At 37.4% G+C, this 20,692-nt stretch overlaps 1 protein-coding gene across 3 annotated transcripts; it reads right to left on the bottom strand.

Moving 5' to 3' along the window:
* Nucleotides 1–163: 163 nt before the first annotated feature.
* tbxa2r (thromboxane A2 receptor) lies at nucleotides 164–11,873 on the bottom strand. 3 transcript variants are annotated; one of them, XM_019346247.2, is made up of 4 exons: nucleotides 11,738–11,873; nucleotides 5,953–6,780; nucleotides 3,211–3,344; nucleotides 1,822–2,132 (listed from the first exon to the last, which is right to left on the bottom strand). In XM_019346247.2, the coding sequence occupies exons 1-4, from the start codon at nucleotides 11,846–11,848 to the stop codon at nucleotides 1,955–1,957; spliced, it is 1,251 nt and encodes a 416-aa protein (XP_019201792.1). In that variant the 5' UTR covers nucleotides 11,849–11,873; the 3' UTR covers nucleotides 1,822–1,954. The 3 variants fall into 3 exon arrangements, with proteins under 3 accessions (XP_005454023.3, XP_005454024.1, XP_019201792.1); XM_005453966.4 differs by lacking the exon at nucleotides 3,211–3,344 and having other exon boundaries at nucleotides 164–2,132; XM_005453967.4 differs by lacking the exon at nucleotides 3,211–3,344 and having other exon boundaries at nucleotides 164–2,132; nucleotides 11,733–11,854.
* Between the last annotated feature and the right edge of the window lie 8,819 nt (nucleotides 11,874–20,692).

Here is a 20,692-nt window from a genome sequence, read left to right as displayed (position 1 = left end):
TGCATACATGTAGGTAAGTAAACGCCGAACGGCTAAATTTAAATGGTTTGACCTAAGATGTGATTACAAGGTTTGAGCTACATCAGTATTCTTCTCTGTGTTGCCACTTGACTGCATTTCTGTATGGGAAGCAAAATGGTTAAATATTTAACAGCAACACATATTTCTGTTTTATTGATCCTTTATTTACGTGAACAATCAACATTTACACTTCATTGTCACTGGAGAACTTTTATGGAGTAAAAAAAAAACTGTTGTGGAAGACTGGTTGAGTTGAGTGATATTACAGCGTGCATTACTTTATGTGCATGATGAGTGTAAATATTGCTCTCTTAACAAAACATATTCTCAGTCCACATCAACTTTGAATCTTAGCTTAAAGATCTCCAACAGGCAGAAGATTTTATAACAATCAAAATAAAATACAATAATGTTCAAATTTAAACTCTAGACAGTGAACTTGTTTAGATTATCTAATTGTAGTTTATCTAGATGTTTAGAATGCTTTTTAAAGGGTGAGTTCATTCAAATTACAAATCTTCACGCAGGCATTTTCATACTTACTCCCACTTACACTTAACCATACTTTGACATAATACATCATTTTTAATTAACACCTTCCATTCAGTTGAGCAGCACTTGTGCATTTTAATGGACGGTATACCAAAATAAAACAAATCAATATCTAAGTGACTACATACCAGTATTTGTTAGGGAGAATACAGAGATGATCATTAGAACGACATACCAGTTATCAGTAAAATATTAATTCGTTAAAAAAATACATACAATAACTTTGTCTACATGTGTTGCGTCACTGGTTGAGGCTGATCTGCATTAAACTGTCCTGTTCTGCAAGGGTCCACTTTGGAAGTAACTGAATTGAGACACAATAATAATATGACTGTCATACAACACTGTAATAGATGATAAGCAATTTAAACCTTGTATGTAAAAAACTGAATTTTGCTTTCTTCCTATGTCAGTTTGACCAAATACAAATCAAAGTAGTTGGGAATTTCAACTTATAATGAAGTTACCATCACTTTTGATCCCTCATTTGTTCACATTTTGCTTTCAAGGAGCCAGATGTTTTCTGACTTTTTAAAGTCATTTTCCAATACTAACGTTCAAACACATTGGAATTGCTAACACACTGTTTTCACTGCACATATTCCAGATAAATATACAAGAATGAAAGGTGGGTCAAGACTTTTGATATTTGTAATAAGCCATCTTTTTTCCTCTTGTAAACATCCTTCAGCCCATATGTAACAGACAACCTTGAAACAGAATATCTCACTCAGTAAAAAAAACAATGAAGTTAAATGCAAGAAACTGATCTTTTAGCATTTTTCAATCATTTATAGGTTTTCAGAGTTTGGGACATGTTCAGTCAGAGTAACTATTAGCAAATCTATATGAATATATTATAATATGATATTGCTTGTTAAGAATAAAATGAAAAATGTTATTATTCATATTTTTATTACTGTTATTTTCAATGAAATTGTCATAGGCACCTCTACAGTATTACGGTTTCTATATTTCAGGTTCACTGGACTTGGCTGCCTGTGGGTTTCCTCCTAATATGGTTAGCACAACATCAGGTCTAAGCATACATCAAACAAAGAGAAAACAAGATAATTTATCCTATTTAATGGTACATTAAATACAGTTAACTTAATGCAGCAGTATATCTAGGTAGCAGTGCATATAGTTAACTTCAGTGCGATGTATGGAGCTGAGAGTACATGTCTGATCCCTGTGATCACTCATTTCTGAATCAGAGAAACAAACACACTGTACCATGACCCTCAGTCAGGTGACTTTAAGGTAGATGGAGGAGTGACATTTGACTGTGTTGTTTCTCCTGTTTCATCTGAGCCCAGGTTGCTCCCTAATGAAGATCGTGTGAATCTGCGTGCAGTCTCTCGAAAATATGGGTACAAAGTCATGATTGAGCTCCGGGACCAGTCAAAGCGGGGGTAGACTCTCTTAAAGACTGCCCTTCGGAACAGGATGTAAACCCATGGGTCGAGGATCTGGTTCCAGGTGGCAAAGCGGAGGTACAGCAGCAGGTACAAGTCATGGAGACGATGTCTGGAGAACGTTGTTTGAGCAATAAAGACCTGGATGTGGAGGAATAATGTAGGGATAGACAGAGAAAAGCAGAGGTAAAGAGAAGCATGAAGGAGGAAGCAGTCGACGGGGGAGAAGATGGTAAAGAAAGAAAATAAGAAATAGCAAAAGGAAGAGATCGGAAAAAGCGAATGAGAGAAGGAAGATGAAATAGGTTAATATTGCAGATCCACACAGACACTCACTATAAGTTATGTCTAGTTTAACAAGAAAGGCTAGGCTAATTTTGTCATGGTGTCCCTGAGGCAGTGGCTGCTGTAACATAGCCTAATTACCCATTACCCAATTACCCACATTTCATGTGAGGCACAGCATTATTAGCATTACCCCAACTGTCTCCAGAAGGGGGAAAACATGCTAACAAGCTCCTTCAGGAATTAAAAACCGGCCTAGTGTTGCTTATAGTTTCTTTTCAAAATTTAGCTTGTGTCACAGTTCTGTTCTCCTGAGTTTTTACATTCCAGCAATGCAAGAGACCATGCAAGATGAAGCGTTTTTGTGAGGCAAATGCCTCTCAGTGGTACTGGTACTCCATGGGCTCATGTTTTGCAGAGGCCAGTTAACATTGTGGCTTATTTTCATTTTTAAAAACAAAGAGGAAAACTGACATTACGAATAAGGCTATTTCATATAGGCTCAACTGCAGATAACTGTTGCTTGATTGCATTTTCCAGTTTGCTGTAATTCCAGGATTTCTGTAGCTCTACTCCAAAGGAAAAAAATATCAGTAACTAAATAAAACGAAAATCTGCAAAACGAAAAGTACCATGTTTCTGATGAGAGAACGTACGTGTGTTAATTTTTGCAAATTAAAGAACGTGCAAGGCCAAAAAACAAGCATGATGAGAAGTTTAATGGCTATTAACTGGAGAAAGAATGGAATGAAACTTTGAGCAAGTAAGTATCGGTTTGGAAGCGGCAGTGCATGAAGTGGACTGATGTGTACAAATCTGTCATTTGGAGATGTTTAGGGCATGTGACCAACTAATTGGCAAAAATATGGTGCCATGGGGGTGAGCAGCGATGGCGGATGAGCAGCGTTAGATTTTTGTTTCACGTTTTACTCGCCTTAGTGGGGACACTTGAAACATGATGTAAATCCATGGATCTAAAATCTGATTGCAGGTGGCCATTCGTATGCCGAACAAAACCACTTTAGCATCAGGAACTTCAGAAGTCTTCATGCTCACCAAAATGTATATCTGTACAAGGTATCACACAACTAATGTTAGACCAGACTGCAGAAAAATGTGTGCTCCACTCAGGGACTTTAGTCCTTCTTATTTCGTTCTCTGGCAAACTCAGTAAAAAAAATGAAGTAGTTGATTTATTATTTTTTTAACTATGCATAGGAAAGGAAAAGTGTAAAGAACTGAATTATGCAATAGGTGATTCGTATTAGAAGTGTAAAAGATAGGCTGAACGTAACAGAAATTGTCTAATTTTTATACATATTAAAAAAGCATCAGTATCTCATCAGTATCTATAAATAACACCTCCCATAGAAGGTCTGGGTTTTGTTTTGAGTCTTGGTTGCCACACTGGACCTTTTTGGACTTTTTCAGTGCTGTTTGACATTGTACTAGATGTTTTCCTTTAAAGGCTCTGCTTCAATCTTGAGTTGAAATATGTCATCTCAAGTGGGGCATTAGGAGCTCTTTGATCCAGGGTAAGTACAGAGGGTTTTCAGATCAGCTAGTAAATAGGCTGCATCACTAAGAAGAATTGAAGCATACACAGAGAAAAGGAGCTTAGGACCTTGTGATGCCTCATTAAGGTTCAAACATTTTAAAAGAAGCGCTGGTAACAAAAAACTAGATAGTTGAGGTCATGGCGCGGTGCTTTCAAACATATGAAAACCATTTTTCACACAACAGCAGGTGGACACAGTAAAAGTAAGTGTGTCACCTTGCAATATCTTGAAAATATTAATTTTCTATTACAACCTCATGATTAATGTTTAGTGAACAGTCTTTATAAAAGTTTAGCCTGTCAGGCTACTTTTGTTTTTTTATATATATATTCTGAGTATTTCTTCAATCATGAAAACATAGAATGGCAAAATTTATTGTCAAAAAACACAGACATAGCCTAAAAGAAGGTAAAAACAAGAGAGATCTTCTCCTTCTGTTTACAACAGAAGGCAGTGAATTCTTATCATCACACAACACACACTGTCATAGACCAGACTGCAATTATGGAGTCCAACACACTGTTACACTGGTTGAAACAGGGCCAGATGTTTCTTTGGAGGGTAGTGACTGTTGTACAAGACCAAAGTGCTCCATTTATGTTGCAACATCACCTCAGTTCACTATCTGGGTCATCAGATAAATAGTTTCTTTCATATGAGGATTAGATTTGAAAAAGCTGCTACAAATAAAACATTTCTTGACCAAAGACAGCTACTTTCTAGAAAGTTAATATGAAGAGACAGGGGTGTACTAGTATTTGTTTAATCACTTAATGTACACACAGTGTTATGTAACAAGTGTTCCTGTAGCAGAAAGCTTACATAAATTAGTCAAACAATCAGATGTTAGACTGACCTCATAAATAATTTGTCTGGCCCTTCAGTCTCATCTCCATTTCTGCCTGTCTGGAAATCTCCTTGGCTACATGTGCTTGACACTGAATTGCTCTACCTGAAAGTGTCATCTCTTTCTTTTCGGCTCTCTCTCTCTGACTCCCTCACCTCTTCTCTGGTGTGGTAGAATAACACAGCAATTAGCTGACTGAGTAGTCCAATGTCATTTCTATGCTTAGAAATGACATTGGAGATTCCACCCCTGCTCGTTAATTATTATTTGTAGACTAATGGAAACTGGGCATTTTATTGTCCAGTAAAATGCCAGAGTGCCATATAATTGAAACAGATACAAAAAGTATTTTTTTATTAACAGCACAATATAGTACCTTAAATAAAGATAGAAAATTAAACCCCATTATATGAGGAATTACAGTGTACATTGTGAATAAGAAAACAGCAGCATTAATGTGACTTTAATTATCATCAGTTATATTTTGACATAGTTTGCTGTTCCAGAACATGAGGTTTACAAACTATTAATGTTATAGACTGTACAAATGATATATTTCCTCATGCTGTTTGAAAAGATAAATAAATAAATAAGAGAAGTGCCTAGCTACACATGTTTTTAACTCACCAATTTAAATGTTATCATGGCTTAAAAAATGTATAATTTTGCATGTGACTGACAGCTGGGTGCTGACGCAGGTAGCTGTGTGCTAGGCTTCATTTCAACTGAACTGAGATACGGAACTGGATCTCTCACCTGTTTCTAAGTAGTAAGAAAGTTTAAAAAAAATAATAATATTTTTTTAAATAATTGTTAGTAATCTGTTTAATAAAAGAAAATGTTATTGTTTTCCCTGTTTTCAAAATATTTTCTTAAGTTTTTGTTTATTTACGCAATATTAAAGGAATTCAGTTTTTTCAAATTATAGCATAAAATCCTTTATGTTTTATTCTAAAATTAAAAATTAAGATTAAAAATGAAAAAAAAAAACAACAACAAGCAAAACAAAAAAATATTTAACCATTAATAATTTTTGTTCTTATAGGTTATTACGCAATAAAATAACTGGTGTGACACATTAGATGAAAATTGGGACTGTATGTGTTACTGTTATTTATGCTATTTAAGAGTGAAATTGCAAAATTTGGTTCTGTATTACTAGTGTATTACTTAACAGTTATATTAATTGTCATTTTTGCTTTTTTTGTCTATATACAACAACCAACCCAAAACCAACCAACCAACCAACCAACCAACCAAACAAACTCACCAGGAGGGGGCACCAGCTGATAGAAGCAATAATCATGATCAAGATAAGTTGCACCATCATCTCCACTTCATGGTCTCGGCTCCGCTGTGTCCTGTCCTGTCCACAGCACACCTTGATAAGTGTCACCACACTCACTGTGTTCAGTAAAAATGACACAACGATCGAAGTCAACCCCACGAGGGAGAACAGCAGGGAGAAGACCATATCACTTCCTTTCGAACTGATGTTGAAAAAACACCAGGAGCCAGGAGCCTGTATGTGGTAGCTCCCGACGCCTATTAAGGGCAGCAAAGCAATACAGCCAGCAACCAACCATACCATCAGCACCATGTAGACTGTCCGGCTCTTGCTCATGTTGGTGGAGCGTTCAAATGGACGGTTAATGCCACAGAAGCGCTCCATGGCCATTGTGGCACTAAGCAGCAGTGGGCACAGTCCATAGAAGACCATAGACATACCCATGAAGTTGCAGAAGTGGCAGTTAGGGTCTACTTGGCGCCAATTAAAATGTGTAAAATGGAAGGAGACCACAATGGAACCTGTGACCAAAAGACCCATAAAGTCAGTAACTACAAGACCGCCCAGGAAGATTAAGAAGAAAGACCGTGACCGATTCCGCATTTGTCGGAAAGATTTGATGAGAACAATGAAGGCAATGAGATTTGAGGTGATTCCCAAAGTGCTGAAGATGGTTGAGAAGTATACTGAGCTGATGGGATGTGTGTAATTGAACGGAGGGCTTTTGAGGGAGTAACATTGTGGAGTGTTGTTGGCATTGGAGGTATTCATCATGGCCAGCTGGTGCACACTCGTGGACTTGAGGTGACTCTGAGATGGAAAGACAATACTAGTTAGAAGAGTACAAACAAAAAAATCAAACAAACAAACAAACAAACAAACAGAAAGTTAAAAAATTACATTTTGAAAATATAATACATTCATCCAAGCACCAAAATAATAGTAACTGGACAGCCACACAATACCCATTGCAGGGACACTACAATATTACCAGATGGATTTTCTTTTTTTGACTACTACATGACACATACATTTTGTGTCATTGTGTATTGCATGGTTAGCTTAGTTGTACCACCAGACAGTCAAATCCTATTGTTCTCGCATGCTGTGGCAGCACTGCAACCTCATAGCACTAAGATTTTGGCTTAAAATCTCTGAGTTTTCTAAGGAGTTTATATAGTGTGAGAAAGAACTGTCTCTGTATATTTTTATGAGTTTTTGCTGGTTGGGTCGACTCTTACAGTATAAACAAACTGAGCAAAGGTGACATAATCTGTCAGAAGAGGTGGGCCGATGTTGTTGCACTTCAGATGTGGTGACGTCCGAGATAAAAATGTGTTTACTCTAACACAGTTCTAAATGGCGCTTTCCCAACTCGTTATTTACATTGAGCATACTGCAACACATCGTATTTCTAATCAGAGCACGTGTAATGGCTGAAGCCTATCTTAGCATGCAAAAAAGCAAAACACATTGAGGTGTCACAGTAGTTCAACAGTCAGTGGTTTAAAAAACCAATTCTGGTTAACGATCATTTCTTTGTTTTTATAATTTTTCATCATTTCATTGGTTGTTATGACATCAGTATTGTATTGCTACAACAAAGGCTGAAAATGCAATGAACAGTTCTATGGACGATTAAACACGTTGCAAAGAAAGCTGACAGTGCGTCTGTATTATTAAAAACCCTTTATCTGAAGGTAAAATCATTGTTGCCAGATATCAGGGGATCCAATATTTTTAGTGTCAACAAGATCGATTGCCTAAACTATGAAAATAAACCTTAAGAACGCAAAGTAACAGCTCAGACGCAGATGTACACAGCACCCACACAAACGCATGCAGACAGTGACAGTATGGGACAGAGAGGGAATGAGTGACAGAGACCGAAATAGACAGAGTGGGAGAGCTGGCATATCCTGCCAGGAAGTTCAGTTTGGTGGCACTAAAAGGAAATAAACATAGAATGACATAATCAGCTCTTGGTATTCTTTCCCCAATAAAAAAAGAAGTCTCAGGATGGTAATATGGGAAACAAATATCCATAGCTTTCATTAATCTAAATATTTGTTTCACAGCACATCACCAAGATACTGATTTCATCCTGTGTTAACTAAAGAAATAAGCAGCAACTGTAGGTTATTGCTTTAAGAAACAAATTTATATACAAAAAACTATACAGTATGATCTGAGAGAAAGACTTCACTGAGAAACATATGTCTGTACTATACTCTATAAATTCTGCCTGTGCAGTAATGTGTTGTTACCTTATTTACAAACACCCCCAAATTGGGAAGTTGTAAAATGTAAATAAAAACAGAATGCCAAGATTTGCAAATCCCGTACACCAATATTTTATTCACAATAGCAAATCTAAAACATACCAAATGTTTAAACTAAGAACATTTGAAACTGATTTTGAATCTAATGGCAGCAACATGTCTCAGAAAAAGTTGGAATGGGGAGAACAAAAGGCAGGAAAAGTAAGTGGACCTAAAAAAAGAACAGCCAGAGGAATGTTTTGCAGCTAATTAGGTTACTGGCAACAGATCAGTAACACGGATGGTTATAAAAAACACATTTTAGAGAGGCAGCGGTTCACCAATCTGGAAAAAAAGAGAAGACAAAGAAAGAAGCAATTATGGAGCAACTTCAGAATAATGTTGCTCAACATAATATTGCAAAGACTTTTTTTTTGTCATGTCATGTTGCCATGTTGCGTGTCCACAAATGCAGGTTGAAGGTCTGTCATGCAAAAAAGAAGCCATGTGTGAAGATGATAGAGAATCAAGGGTCAAAGGTTATTTAAGATGGACTAAACTGTTCTGTTGTCAGATTATTTGAAATTCTTTTTTGTAAACATGGCCAGCGATTTCTCCGGACTTAAGAAGAAAGAGAACATCTGCTTGTTATGAGTGTGCAGTTCAAAAGCCTGGGGGTGAATTAGTGCCCATGAACTGACAGATTACTCATCTGGAAAGGCACCTTCAGCAATGAAAGGCTTTAGAGCAATCAGGAACATCTTTGTCAGAGAAGGCCTTGCATATCTTCACAAAACTGAGGTAAACTACATAACATAGCTATTAAAACAGCATCATTTCATATCAGAAGAGTCTGGGTGCTTTAATTGGCCTCCTGTAGCCCAGATCTCTCGTCAACTGAAATCATTTGGAGCATCAAGAGAGAAAAACGCTCGTGTAGTCCCAGGACTGTTGAGCAGCCACAATAATACATCAGACAAGAATGAGATAACATTCCTCTCCCAAAAGTCCAGCACCCGGTCCCCTCAGTTTCCAGATGTTTATGGACTGTTGTTAAAAGAATGCCAAACAGTGGTAAACATGGCCCAGTCCCATCTTCTTGGAGGTGCGTTGCTGCCACCAAAATCAAAATGAGCCAATATTTTTCTAAGAACGCGTAGATTTTCTCAGTTCAAATCTTTGATGTGTTTTAGATGTTCTATATTTTGCTCAGTTGCATTTGCACTTTGGATTGTCTTTGGCACTATTTACAAAACACATCAGTGAATCCGGTAAAATTTTCTATCACCATCAGAATTTAGTTTTCCACACTCATACCACACTGTGGGTGTAACTTCCTGTAGGCAATTTGAGACCTTTTATCATTGAACAGTCGTTTTAAGACAGATAAACTATTTCACTGTTTGGTGTTATACTTGTGTAGTAGCTTTTAAGAAGATAGATCATGGGAGGAAGATATACAGAAATGCAACAGAAAATGACAAATAAAGACAATAAAGGACAAAACGGAGAATTATGCAGGTTTTTAAAAGTGAAAAGCTTCTGGTTCTGTTATTAACATGTACTGACACTAAAATTCAGCAGAATAAAACTAAAAGCTGTCTCAGACAGTTGTGTATTATTGGCAGCAGCGAGTGATCATTGTCTTGACGCTTCTAATTTCAATTACTAGAAATTGTGCAAACTAAAATCTGGCTGCTGGATTTTCCCCCATAGGGAATTTTCTTCCACTTGTCCATTCATTTTCCTGTAGTCTATTGTTTTGCTTCTACATTTGCAATCATAACAATGCAGAGTGGAATGCACAGAACATTTAACAGGCAGGAAGACAACTTTAGTGACTTGAATTTCAAAAGAATTAGGCTAACTGCTTCTGTATTGAAGTGAAACAATAAAACAATCTAAACGATCTAACCTTTGGCCAAGTGGGCATAGAAGACCTGTATTGTTTCACACGCCAACTGGGCACAGACTGGTAGCTTGTTAGGAATGAAAACAACTGAACCACTAAAACACTAAACAGGTGTCTGTTTTAGCCTGCTTTCATGCAGTAATCTTGTAAAGCATCAAATTTACCCTTCAAACTAGTTTAGGAGAACTTAATGCCTAGTGCTGAAAATGCCACTGCCTAAAAGGAGATCATGAAATCAGGTTCAGTACACCAATTATTTGCTCATTAATCAAAAACAACTCAGATGAATATTTTGATGTTGCTTTGATGTTTGTGCGAGTGGTGGAAACCATTATAAATCAGCCATAAAACTAAGATATGAGCCCTTTTCCTTTACTACATCAGAATTTTATAATATTTGTTTAATCTCGTTAATAGAGTGGATACATATTAAGAACTGTAGAACCCAAAAAACTGTGGCAACATGTTTTTGCCACAGAAAACTGATGGTACATAAACTGAGACAAGTTATTGTACAGTTTACAAAAGGTAATGAAATCCTTCACATCCTTAGGAAGTGCTATATGATGAGCCTACTCTCGTTTGAGCTGGAAAACCTTTTTAAAGAGCAATTAGCCAAAAGTGCCTGTTAGAATCCAAGATCAATATGTCATGCTAAATGCTGTTCCACTATGGCAGTAAAAATGCTTTACCAATGGGCCTAATGGAAAACCACAGAAATGCATTCATGAGTTTTGCACTTGTCCTGAAATGTTGAGAATGTTGAATGCATGCAAAATCATATTAACCCCCAAGGTTTTCTAAACCCAGGCAAATGAGTTTGTAAGAGTGTATTAACAGATCGGTAATGTATAATGTATTATATTTTTGCACTTTTAGCCACAGAGGTACTTTTTCTGTTTGTATAAAAGGATTTTTTAGTGCTGGTTTAAAGAATGACTGCCTGTATATTTTGCTTTGTAGGATTTTAGTGATTTCAAAATAGTTTTTTGCGAGACTGAAACTCTCACTGACACCCCGTCTTAGCTTCCAGAGACCAATCCAACTCACAAAGTCATTTAACTGCATAAATTAATGGAATCAGAACAGTTGGTGCGATATTGGAGTATATTTAGCTTTATTTTATATAGTGCTCTTGTCTTTTTCCTAAATGAATTTCAGTCAGGTAAACAACATAAACAATGTATATTGTTTTCCTGACTGCAATAAACCAACTTTCCTGTAGATTTGAGAGCTTTTCCTTTCCTCCTAAAAAGTTGAAAGTTGAAACTAAACAACTGGAAGCGACAAAAAATATCTGTGTCTGTCCTTATGAAATACCATAACATACAATACAAATTATAAAAGTATATAAAAAAAATCTTTAGACCTGTGTAGTTTGCGCATATACAGTAATATAAGAAAAAAAGCTTAACAATTACAAATCACTGAATATTAAAAAAGACTTCATAGAAGAAGACACCACAGAAGTGTTTTCAAGGATCACTTGTTTTGCAGTTGTAAAATTTTTACTTCTCCATCCTTAACATCTCTCTTGAAAGATCAAAAATTATGCAAATAGTAACGACTAAAAGACATGAGATAGATACCTTACATCACAAGTCCAGCTTGATGACAAAAAGACCTTTAGTAGTAACCCTGGTTCATCTTTACTCCCTTCCCCCAGCTGTGTCCTCTCCTCTACTCTTCCTACTCTGATACTCATCTCCCCCTCATCCAGTCTTGCTTCCTTTTGCACAGTACACCCCTCCCAGGAAGTCGAAGGAGGGGAGGGCTTTAGGAAGGCACAATTTTTTTTCCATGCAGCAGAAGAGCATAGAAAAAAAAAGTAGGACTTTAAAAATGTTTGCTTTTAGAGCCGGCAAGTGATCTAAAAAGGTTAACAAGCAAAAAGTAAATGAAAAAAACACCCAAAACACATGGACGGCAATCAGGTTGTTTTAATAAGAACAAAGTTGTCCCTCAAGCATTTTATCTCATGTTTTGGAAAACAGGCTGGAGGACAGATGTTTTGAACGCAAATAGATACCGCAAGGCCGTTAACATTCCTTCTAAGACTCTGTTTACGGTCACAACGATATGTTTTAATTATAAAGCTCTATGATAAATTGAAAACAAGAACAGAATTAGAAACAATGTTCAATTTCTATACTTGTCACTTGTGAATACCACCAGAAATTCCTTTGCTGGAGGTCAAGTGACACGAACGTAAAGGATTGCAGAGAGAAAAGTACTAGAATCTAGAATCGTTATCCTTTATCCGCAGCCAGGAAGCCATAGCAAAGCATGAGTGGCAGACACAAAAGAAGAACAAATGTCCAGTGTAGTTATAATACTTTGTGGGTAGCAACATTTTTACAAGCGGTAAAATCAAATCAAAATGACAACTGTGTGGCATTGTTTCTAAATATCTCACTTTCTGCCCGTCATTTGCAAAAATCTGGGCCAGCTGCATGTCCAAAAGTCTGTTTTATGGGTTGTAAGACACCAGACTCTTCTGTTAATGTAGTTAAAGTTATAGATTTTAAAGCCTAAAGATATCAGTCTGTGTGTAACCTATATAGCAGGGTTCCCCAATCCCAGTCCATGAGGGCCGGTGTCCCTGCAGGTTTTAGATCTCACCCTGGGTCAACACACCTGAATCACATGATTAGTTCATTACCAGGCCTCTGGAGAACTTCAATACATGTTGAGAAGGTAATTTATCCATTTAAATCAGCTGTGATGGATCAAGGACACATCTAAAACCTGCAGGGACACCGGCCCTCATGGACTGGGATTGGGGACCCCTGCTATATAGCATTCGTGCATTGGAAAGAAATGACAAAAACATCTCTGAATGAATCGTGGGAGTAAAAGCGAGCTTTCCAAAGTTATGATACAAAGTTATGTCAGATGCTTGCATGTTTGCATGCAGGAAAGCATGCAAATAAATACTTGAATATAATCTTGTACAAAAGCACAAACACTCCAAAATGATGGAAGGTTGCAGGCCAACGAGTTCTCCCTCTCAGGACTATTGTTTACATGACTGGCCTTGGTTCAAATCTCAATGGCAAACTGTCTCATATGCTTCCAATAGACTCCCTCCTTATTTGTACACCCTGTCTAAACCAGAAACCAGAGGTGTGATGTCAAAACATCTGGAACATTCTCCTTTATATAGTAACAAGGTACCCCACCAACATCATTCTCCATCCACCAGTCTGCTTAAAAGTTGGTGTGGCATTCACTTTTACCTACTGAAACGCTGTCAAAAATGGGGACATGGGCCCAGCTAGCGAATGCTGTTATTGTACGGCACTTTAGTGATCCCTGTAGATGTTGTTTTTAAAATTAATTTACAAATACAGTGCTATGGTATGGTATTATAGCCAAACATCTGCATTCTATTTTTGTATATACAAAGGACATGAACTATTGTGCTTGTTCAGATGCAGATTTGCAAAAATAAGTCATGCAGCAATGTTTCTTTTGGAGAGAATAGGCTTCCTCTATTAAATGCTGCGACCAGACTATTATTAACACATTCTAGTGAGCAAGCATACATCACTCCTGTTGTATATGTTTTACACTGGCTCCCAATAGTTTTTAAGATTCAATTTAAAATTGCTGCATTAACATATGGAGCACTAAATGACCAGGCTCCAGGTTACATGTCTCAGCTCCTTACAAAATATGCACTGCTTGCTGTCTTCATTGACAGGCGTCGAATTAAAGACCAGAGGGCGCAGAGCCTTTCAGTCTGTGGATCAGTCTGCCATCAGCTATGTTCAGCTGGATATTTGGACTTTTTTGTTTAAACAGGTTTTCTGTTGAAAATGTAATTTATTTTTAAGCTACGTGTTTGTTTTATTGTGTCTTATCATATCTTTATATTGGCTATAACACTTAATATTCGTATTTATTTGACTTTTCTTGTGTACAGGGCTTTTTGAACGTCTGTGAAAAGCGCTTCATAAATAAATAAATAAACTTTACTTACAGCTATTCCAAGCAAGACAAACGTATTCAGTCTTTTTTTTTTTTATTACACCATTAAGAACATTTAACATGCTAACAGAGGCCCTCTGAGCATTGCACAATCTGACAATCTGATTCTGGGAGTGGACTGCTGGTATGTCCACTTTTTGGTATTGTATTAATACACACGTGATTGATTCTGAATACTTGCTGGTCATCAATTTGAACATTTGATTAGGACATTTATTCAACTAATTCCTGGCAGGTACGGTTTATAATCGGTCAGCCTCCAAACAAAGCAATGCTACAGCAACCAGACAGTAAACATAAAGTGTTCCTTTTTAAGCTAATTGAAACCAAATTGCCAACAAACAGTTAGTCCTGAAGAACATCCTTTATCACACTTGAAACTTTGGCATTCTGCTGAAGGGTTCAGACAATAAGCTTCAACCTTTGTCAGTCTCAGTTTAAGCCAGGAATCCCTTACCAAACACCCTGAATAAAGTAAAATGAGCAAAGTAATCTGGGAGTCGCCTGAACTTCCCCAAGTATTACACTGTCCTGACCAGAGTCCTTGCTGTCAAGTGAAATAAGCTGCTTGGTGATGCTATGCCTAATGGGCTATACCGTTGGTGAGAAAAATGGGAACATTTTTACAAACTCAGTAGGCTAAGTAATAAATCTCCTAGCTAAAGTGTAGAGAGATGCAAGAAACTGGAAACTAGGGAGCAATGACTGGTGGAAGAAAATATTAAATACTCGCTGCGAACAAACTGTGTACTGCCTGTTCTAGTCTGCTTCCTCTTTCATGAAATGTCTTTTATTACCTATACATTAAAACACTGATGTGCAAATTTTGCTTTTAATGCTTTTGTGTAATGTTTTATAGGTCTATGTTTTTGACTCTTTCCACGGCAAGTTCCTTACACACCAACTTTTTAAAGCAATCCTGATCAGCTATACTGCAGCACATTTTTATAACTACACTCGACGTCAGCGTCGGTTTTATTTATTCAACCATTATTTTGGCATGTAGTGCATAATCAGTTTGCCTCTCCTATTTGCTGTTCTTGTCCCTTCAACTCCGTACAAATACTCTACATTTCAGTAAAGTCGTATTTGTACAGACTTCTTGCTTTGGTATTCTCAGAACAAACATACTCCCTCAATCCACAGTGTCATCATGGTGACTTCATCGCTCACCCGTTTGTGCTGTTGTGCAACTTAGCATTTTCAAATGGTAAACAGTTGCAATGCAAATTATCTGGACAAACCATTCCATGAATACACTGTGCACTGGCCTTACTCTGGTTTTAAAATGCAATTCAACAGATTGGGCTGCATCTAAATCTGGCTTAGTCCATGCAACCAATGTTTTCTTTGGACTGGACCGGCCTTTTTCTGAGTGGAGGCACAAGGAGGCAGAGAGAAAGGAAAGAAATTCTGAAATCAGGCAAAAAAGAAGTGCTCCAGTATTGTGCTGCATAAGGAAAACAGAATGGGTTTTTTTAACGTTGTGAACCTAGTCTAGTAAACTCCAAAATGTGTGCTTCATATTAGATATACTGTTAAACTGCAAACCAGTTAAAAACTCCTCTTTACGTTATAATTGAGTCTGTGTGCATAAGTCCACATCATTCTGCTTAAATTCTATACAATACAGATTAGTTTCTACCTTTGTAGTTTGCCTACATTGACTCAGACTGTGTGTGTGTGTGTGTGTGTGTGTGTGTGTGTGTGTAAGTGCGCGCGTGTGCATGTCTGAGCTCACAATTTTCCAGTAAATGATGTTATACTCCACTCTGGCTGACACCTTAAAAGGATTCTGTGCGATTCCCTCAACATTATGCAAGTGTGACCATAGTAGGAAAATTGGCACCGAGTCTTTTATCTCCCCTAACTCAATTTTTTCCAACTCTCACAAAAACACAAATATACTTTTTCTCACTCTCTCCTGCATCTTCTATACTACTCACTCTCACACATACACACAGAAATATGCTCACTTGCATTCACATATTCCTCCCATGGTGCTGATTTATTTACTTGAGACAAGCACATACTGCTGTTTGCAGTATGTAGACCTACATGAAATGCAGCAAAGTATTTAACGATATTTTAAATTCTTTAATTCTTCAAATCACAATGATTAAATATTGATCATCTGCTATTCTTCAGCAAGATAATATATGTAAGTCTGATAGTCAAGATTCATATTGCCCCCCAAAAAATAAAATCATAAATCACTGCTGTTGCCGAAATCATATGATAATGAATTTACAAATACCGAGACCTACAGACCAAATAAAGAGGATCTCTTTACTTTTGTTCCCACCAAGTTAGTTGTGCAGTTTCAGATATTGCATCTATGTTTATTCATTATATTTCTGGCAACTGAGAGAAATGTATATTCTGTGTAACGTGGGTAAACAGCACCTGTGTGAATTAAGTGATGCTGCATTGCAGTCACTCTATTCACTTTCATTTCACACTTCTTCTTTGGTTTCAGAGCTTATACCAGGATTAAAGGGCATTAGTATTTGTCATTATCTGTTTCTGCAAATAAACAAATGACAAAACTTTTGTACATTTACAACTACGACTCATGGTATGGTCTTTCTCAATTTTATTTTTTTAGCAGTAAATATATTATTTAATATCTACTAAGATGAGCTAGACCACCAACTGCTTTGTATGTAGGTCAACTTTGCATGCCTTAAGCTGCAAAAAAAGAGCCCTTTAACTATCAAAGGTAAATGAAATGAGTTTGTTAGCTCAATGGAAAGCAGCTAATGTTCAGTTTGTCTTTGGATGAACTTAATGTAAATCAAACTTACATGCGAGCACGCACACATATCCATTTCTTCGCTGACATGCATCCATCCCAGAACTCTAGCCCTCAAGCGTGTTGTTTTGCTCTAGCCTAACAAGCTGAGTAGAGAAAACGATCCAGGGCATAAAAGCTACCCCAGAAAACAGCCAAGTGAACCTTGCCTGAACTTAGCCAAAGGTCATACCTGTAGCAAATGTTTCCATGGATGCCGCAGAAATGACACAGTGAATTTGCTCTGTTCCTGAAATCCTGAGATGAAGCGAGATTACATATGACAAGGCATATGCCTGAGAGAGTTGCAAGTGGTTTCTTCTGATCTCCTTTGTGTTACAAGCACAACTTGGAAAACATTAAAAAACAAAGGTCTCCTCTAACTTCATTCCCATCATTCTGTGTAGGCATGTCTGAACAGAAGTGGATAATTCCTCAAGGTGAAAAGTGTGATTCATCCCGCTTGTACTGGGAAACTTTCAATACTAAGAAATACAGTTATCATTCCAAAAGACTAAATATGTGACACATTTAATAAAATGTGTCATAATTAATACTCTGAGTAGATATTATACTGACTGGTGAGTGGATACATAGTGATACATACATATGTAGCAAATTGGAAGGAAATTTGGGTTATTTCCCCAGAACCAACTAATATACAAATGAGAAACAGCCTTGGAGTGAAGAGGATTTCACTGAGTTGTTGCTGAATCAGTAAAATGCTGCGGATTGAACTCGATATCTGAACCCGAAGCCTTTCGTGACAGTGCTCCAATTAATCCTTCCCACTCAGGTTAATTTAGTTCTATATCCTGAAGCCAAACAACTGGCAGACAAAAACAATTAAGTTTGAAATGCCTTAAGTTGCTGTTGCACTCACTTTGATATAATGGCTCAACTTCTCAGTTAAATCACATCATTTTATATAGTAATTCTACCTCTGTATGCAAGGAAAGCTGTTCATTATGTTTCCCCTACACATAATCCCACGCTCTCATAGTTCAGTGGTGTCATGCAGGCCATAGTTAAGCAGCTGATGTGTCACAGAAGTCCACATGGTCACTGGAGGAGGAAGTTGTGCTTGACTCTTTAGGAATGAGACCTCACATGATATATGACCAATAGCACTCCACTCCACTGAGTTATCAAGAATGTTGCAAGTGTGCTTGGATTTGTTTTTACTTGAAATACAATGAAAACTGGAACCTACAGCCTGTCTGACTCTTATTAGCACACTAGATTTGATTTGTTTTTAGGACTTTTACAGTGCAGTACAGTACAGAAGTCTGGAGCCACCCTTCATGTCTTCTTCCAAGGAGCCAGACTTTGTTGCAATTTTTAAAGCGATTTTGTGTAATAGATCTCCCTGCTTTGTTTTTGGGTTTGTTTGTTTTTTGGACATTCGCCACTTTTTCATTCTTTTTCAAATCAGCCCTTGTACTTGACCATTTTCAGAGAAATTCATTTTTTTTATTTGTTTTGTTAAGCCACTTCCCACTTCAATTTCAAACTCATGGGATGAAATGAAGCTCTCTGTAGACGAGGTGATTCCGAAAGAGCTATTAACCAAAAACGTGTGTTCTTTAAAAATTGAGGTACCTGGACAAGTGAAGTACAAAAGAAGAAGTGGCAGGCCAAAAAACTATCCACAGCACAGGAACGGTCCCTAAAAGTCATGTCCTCCAAGTCTGAGCAAAAAAAAAAATAAAAAATCCAGCAAAGACCTGACTCAGGCCCTGAGAGATGCATCTGACTCTTCAGCTGATTGTCCACTGAAGTATCATCAAAAATGGTCTCAGTGGATGGGTGGCTGTCAAGAAGCCATTCTTAAGGAAGAGAAAAAGCTGAGGTATGACGAAAGTAGACTGAAAACTAGTGCCAACAAGGCTTGGGGGGTATAAATCATCATCACTGTGTGCTGTATGGAGGAGGTCAGGAATGAGGTACAGCAGTGAGCAGCTACAGCCATCTGTAAAACACAGTGAAGCTCTGCCATGGTGTGGGACTGATCCCAAACACACTGCCAATGCAGTTAAAGGATACCTGGATAGAAATAGACACAATTGAACACTATCAGTCATGGTTTGGTCTCCCCGGAGCCTCGACATTAACACTGAAGCAGTGTGAGATCGTCATCTATCAGAGGGAGCCAACTGCAGAACAAGAGCTTTGAATGTCCTTCAGGAAGCCTGGAGAACTATTCCTGAAGACTACTTAAAGAATTCACCCCCAAATAGGAAGCACTTTCGTGCAATTAAACCGTGCACCACCTTTTATGTTAATTACCTCACTAGCAGGGTCAGAGGATGGACACCGAATTATATGAGACCTAAGCTTTTAGCATCAGCTGTAGCACACATACCGACTCACTCTAAACCTATAATGATGACATAAAAGACACAGGCGGTGCGCCCTGTCATTATGTGGTGAACTTCAGTCGATGCAGTGGTTAGTGAACGCCCTCTTTTTATTGGTGCTCATACTTGTGGGCCAGACTGGGACGGCTGAGTGATTACGTTATGCAGATTCACTCGGATGAGAAGTCCAACACGTAGAGCTCCGCTAGAAGTTCCTGCCTGTATTCCTCGAACTACAATTGTAACACATCTTCATTTTTCATCCTGAACTCATTTTCTCTGCCTCTCACTCTGCTGGAATGTAAGTTTATTATGTTCAGACGGACATGTTTACAAGGAAGCTTTAATGGTTCCATTGCAGACGGTTTCATGTGTCCTTAATCATTAATGGAAAATTCACTGTAGAGCACCGCAGAACGCTTGTTTTGTTTTTTTCTGGAAGCCATCATTCTTATGTTGTGTTTCCCATTACAGAACCATTATCTGTCTCCACAGTACTGAGCATATTTTGAACTGAGTGCTTTAGCTGACATTTGAGACCAGAGTCCAAATGAGTTTTTAGAAACATTGTTAGGAAAGCAGAAGAGAGGCAAAATTTGAAGATTCTCATGTTTACTGCTCTTGAAGTTTTTGAGTAAGTATTTCAAAGTCAGCACCAAATGATGACCTATCACAAATTTATACCAGAGACATTCCTTGTCCTTGTTTGGGTATATTTTGGAAAAAAAAAATCCAAGAAGAAATATGTGACTTTCTGTTCAGACGCTGTGCCAAAGCCACTTCCCATTGTGTACACTGGATTAAATGCCTCATTTAAGAATCATCCCAGATCCAAGAAGCAAAATTTGAAAGAGGATGTGCTGCTCTGTGTGCAATATTTATGAGAAAGTTTGGCTTTTTTTGTTTGCTTTTCAAATATGTTTTGAAACCAGGCTTCTCGACCTTTTCCAGAACGCCGAATTAAGAAACAAGGTTTAAATCATACTTCTCTAATTGAGCAAACTGGGGATTCAAGCATGCCATCAAATGGACTGAAACTGCTATTTTGTAAAAACCAATCAGTCTTTTTGGAATAAAAAAATGTCAGTTTTTTTTTTTTTTTTTTTTTTTTATCAGCTAATTAAAATGGAAAATAAGCAATCCTATTGCTGCCAGTTTTTTTTTTTAATTAGTCTTGTCTGTTTTTCTGGGGCGGGGTCCTATATACTTATTATTTCTCTTTTTTGTGGGACTTCATCAACTGGAAGCAAAATGTGATATTTTAAATGAGTTAGGGCATTCACTAATGATCAACCTTGATAATTTTTTTCAAAGTTAAAAATTAAATAGCGTTCAAAGATAAAAGGTTCCCCCCAACAACCTTGGACAAGCCATAGGCAAGGCCACTTTTTAAAATAAAATT

Source organism: Oreochromis niloticus, linkage group LG15, assembly GCF_001858045.2.
Source record: "Oreochromis niloticus isolate F11D_XX linkage group LG15, O_niloticus_UMD_NMBU, whole genome shotgun sequence".
In the NCBI taxonomy this organism is placed as follows: domain Eukaryota; kingdom Metazoa; phylum Chordata; class Actinopteri; order Cichliformes; family Cichlidae; genus Oreochromis; species Oreochromis niloticus.
The sequence above is the reverse complement of the archived record's forward strand: the minus strand, read 5'-3'. Positions and strand labels throughout refer to the sequence as shown.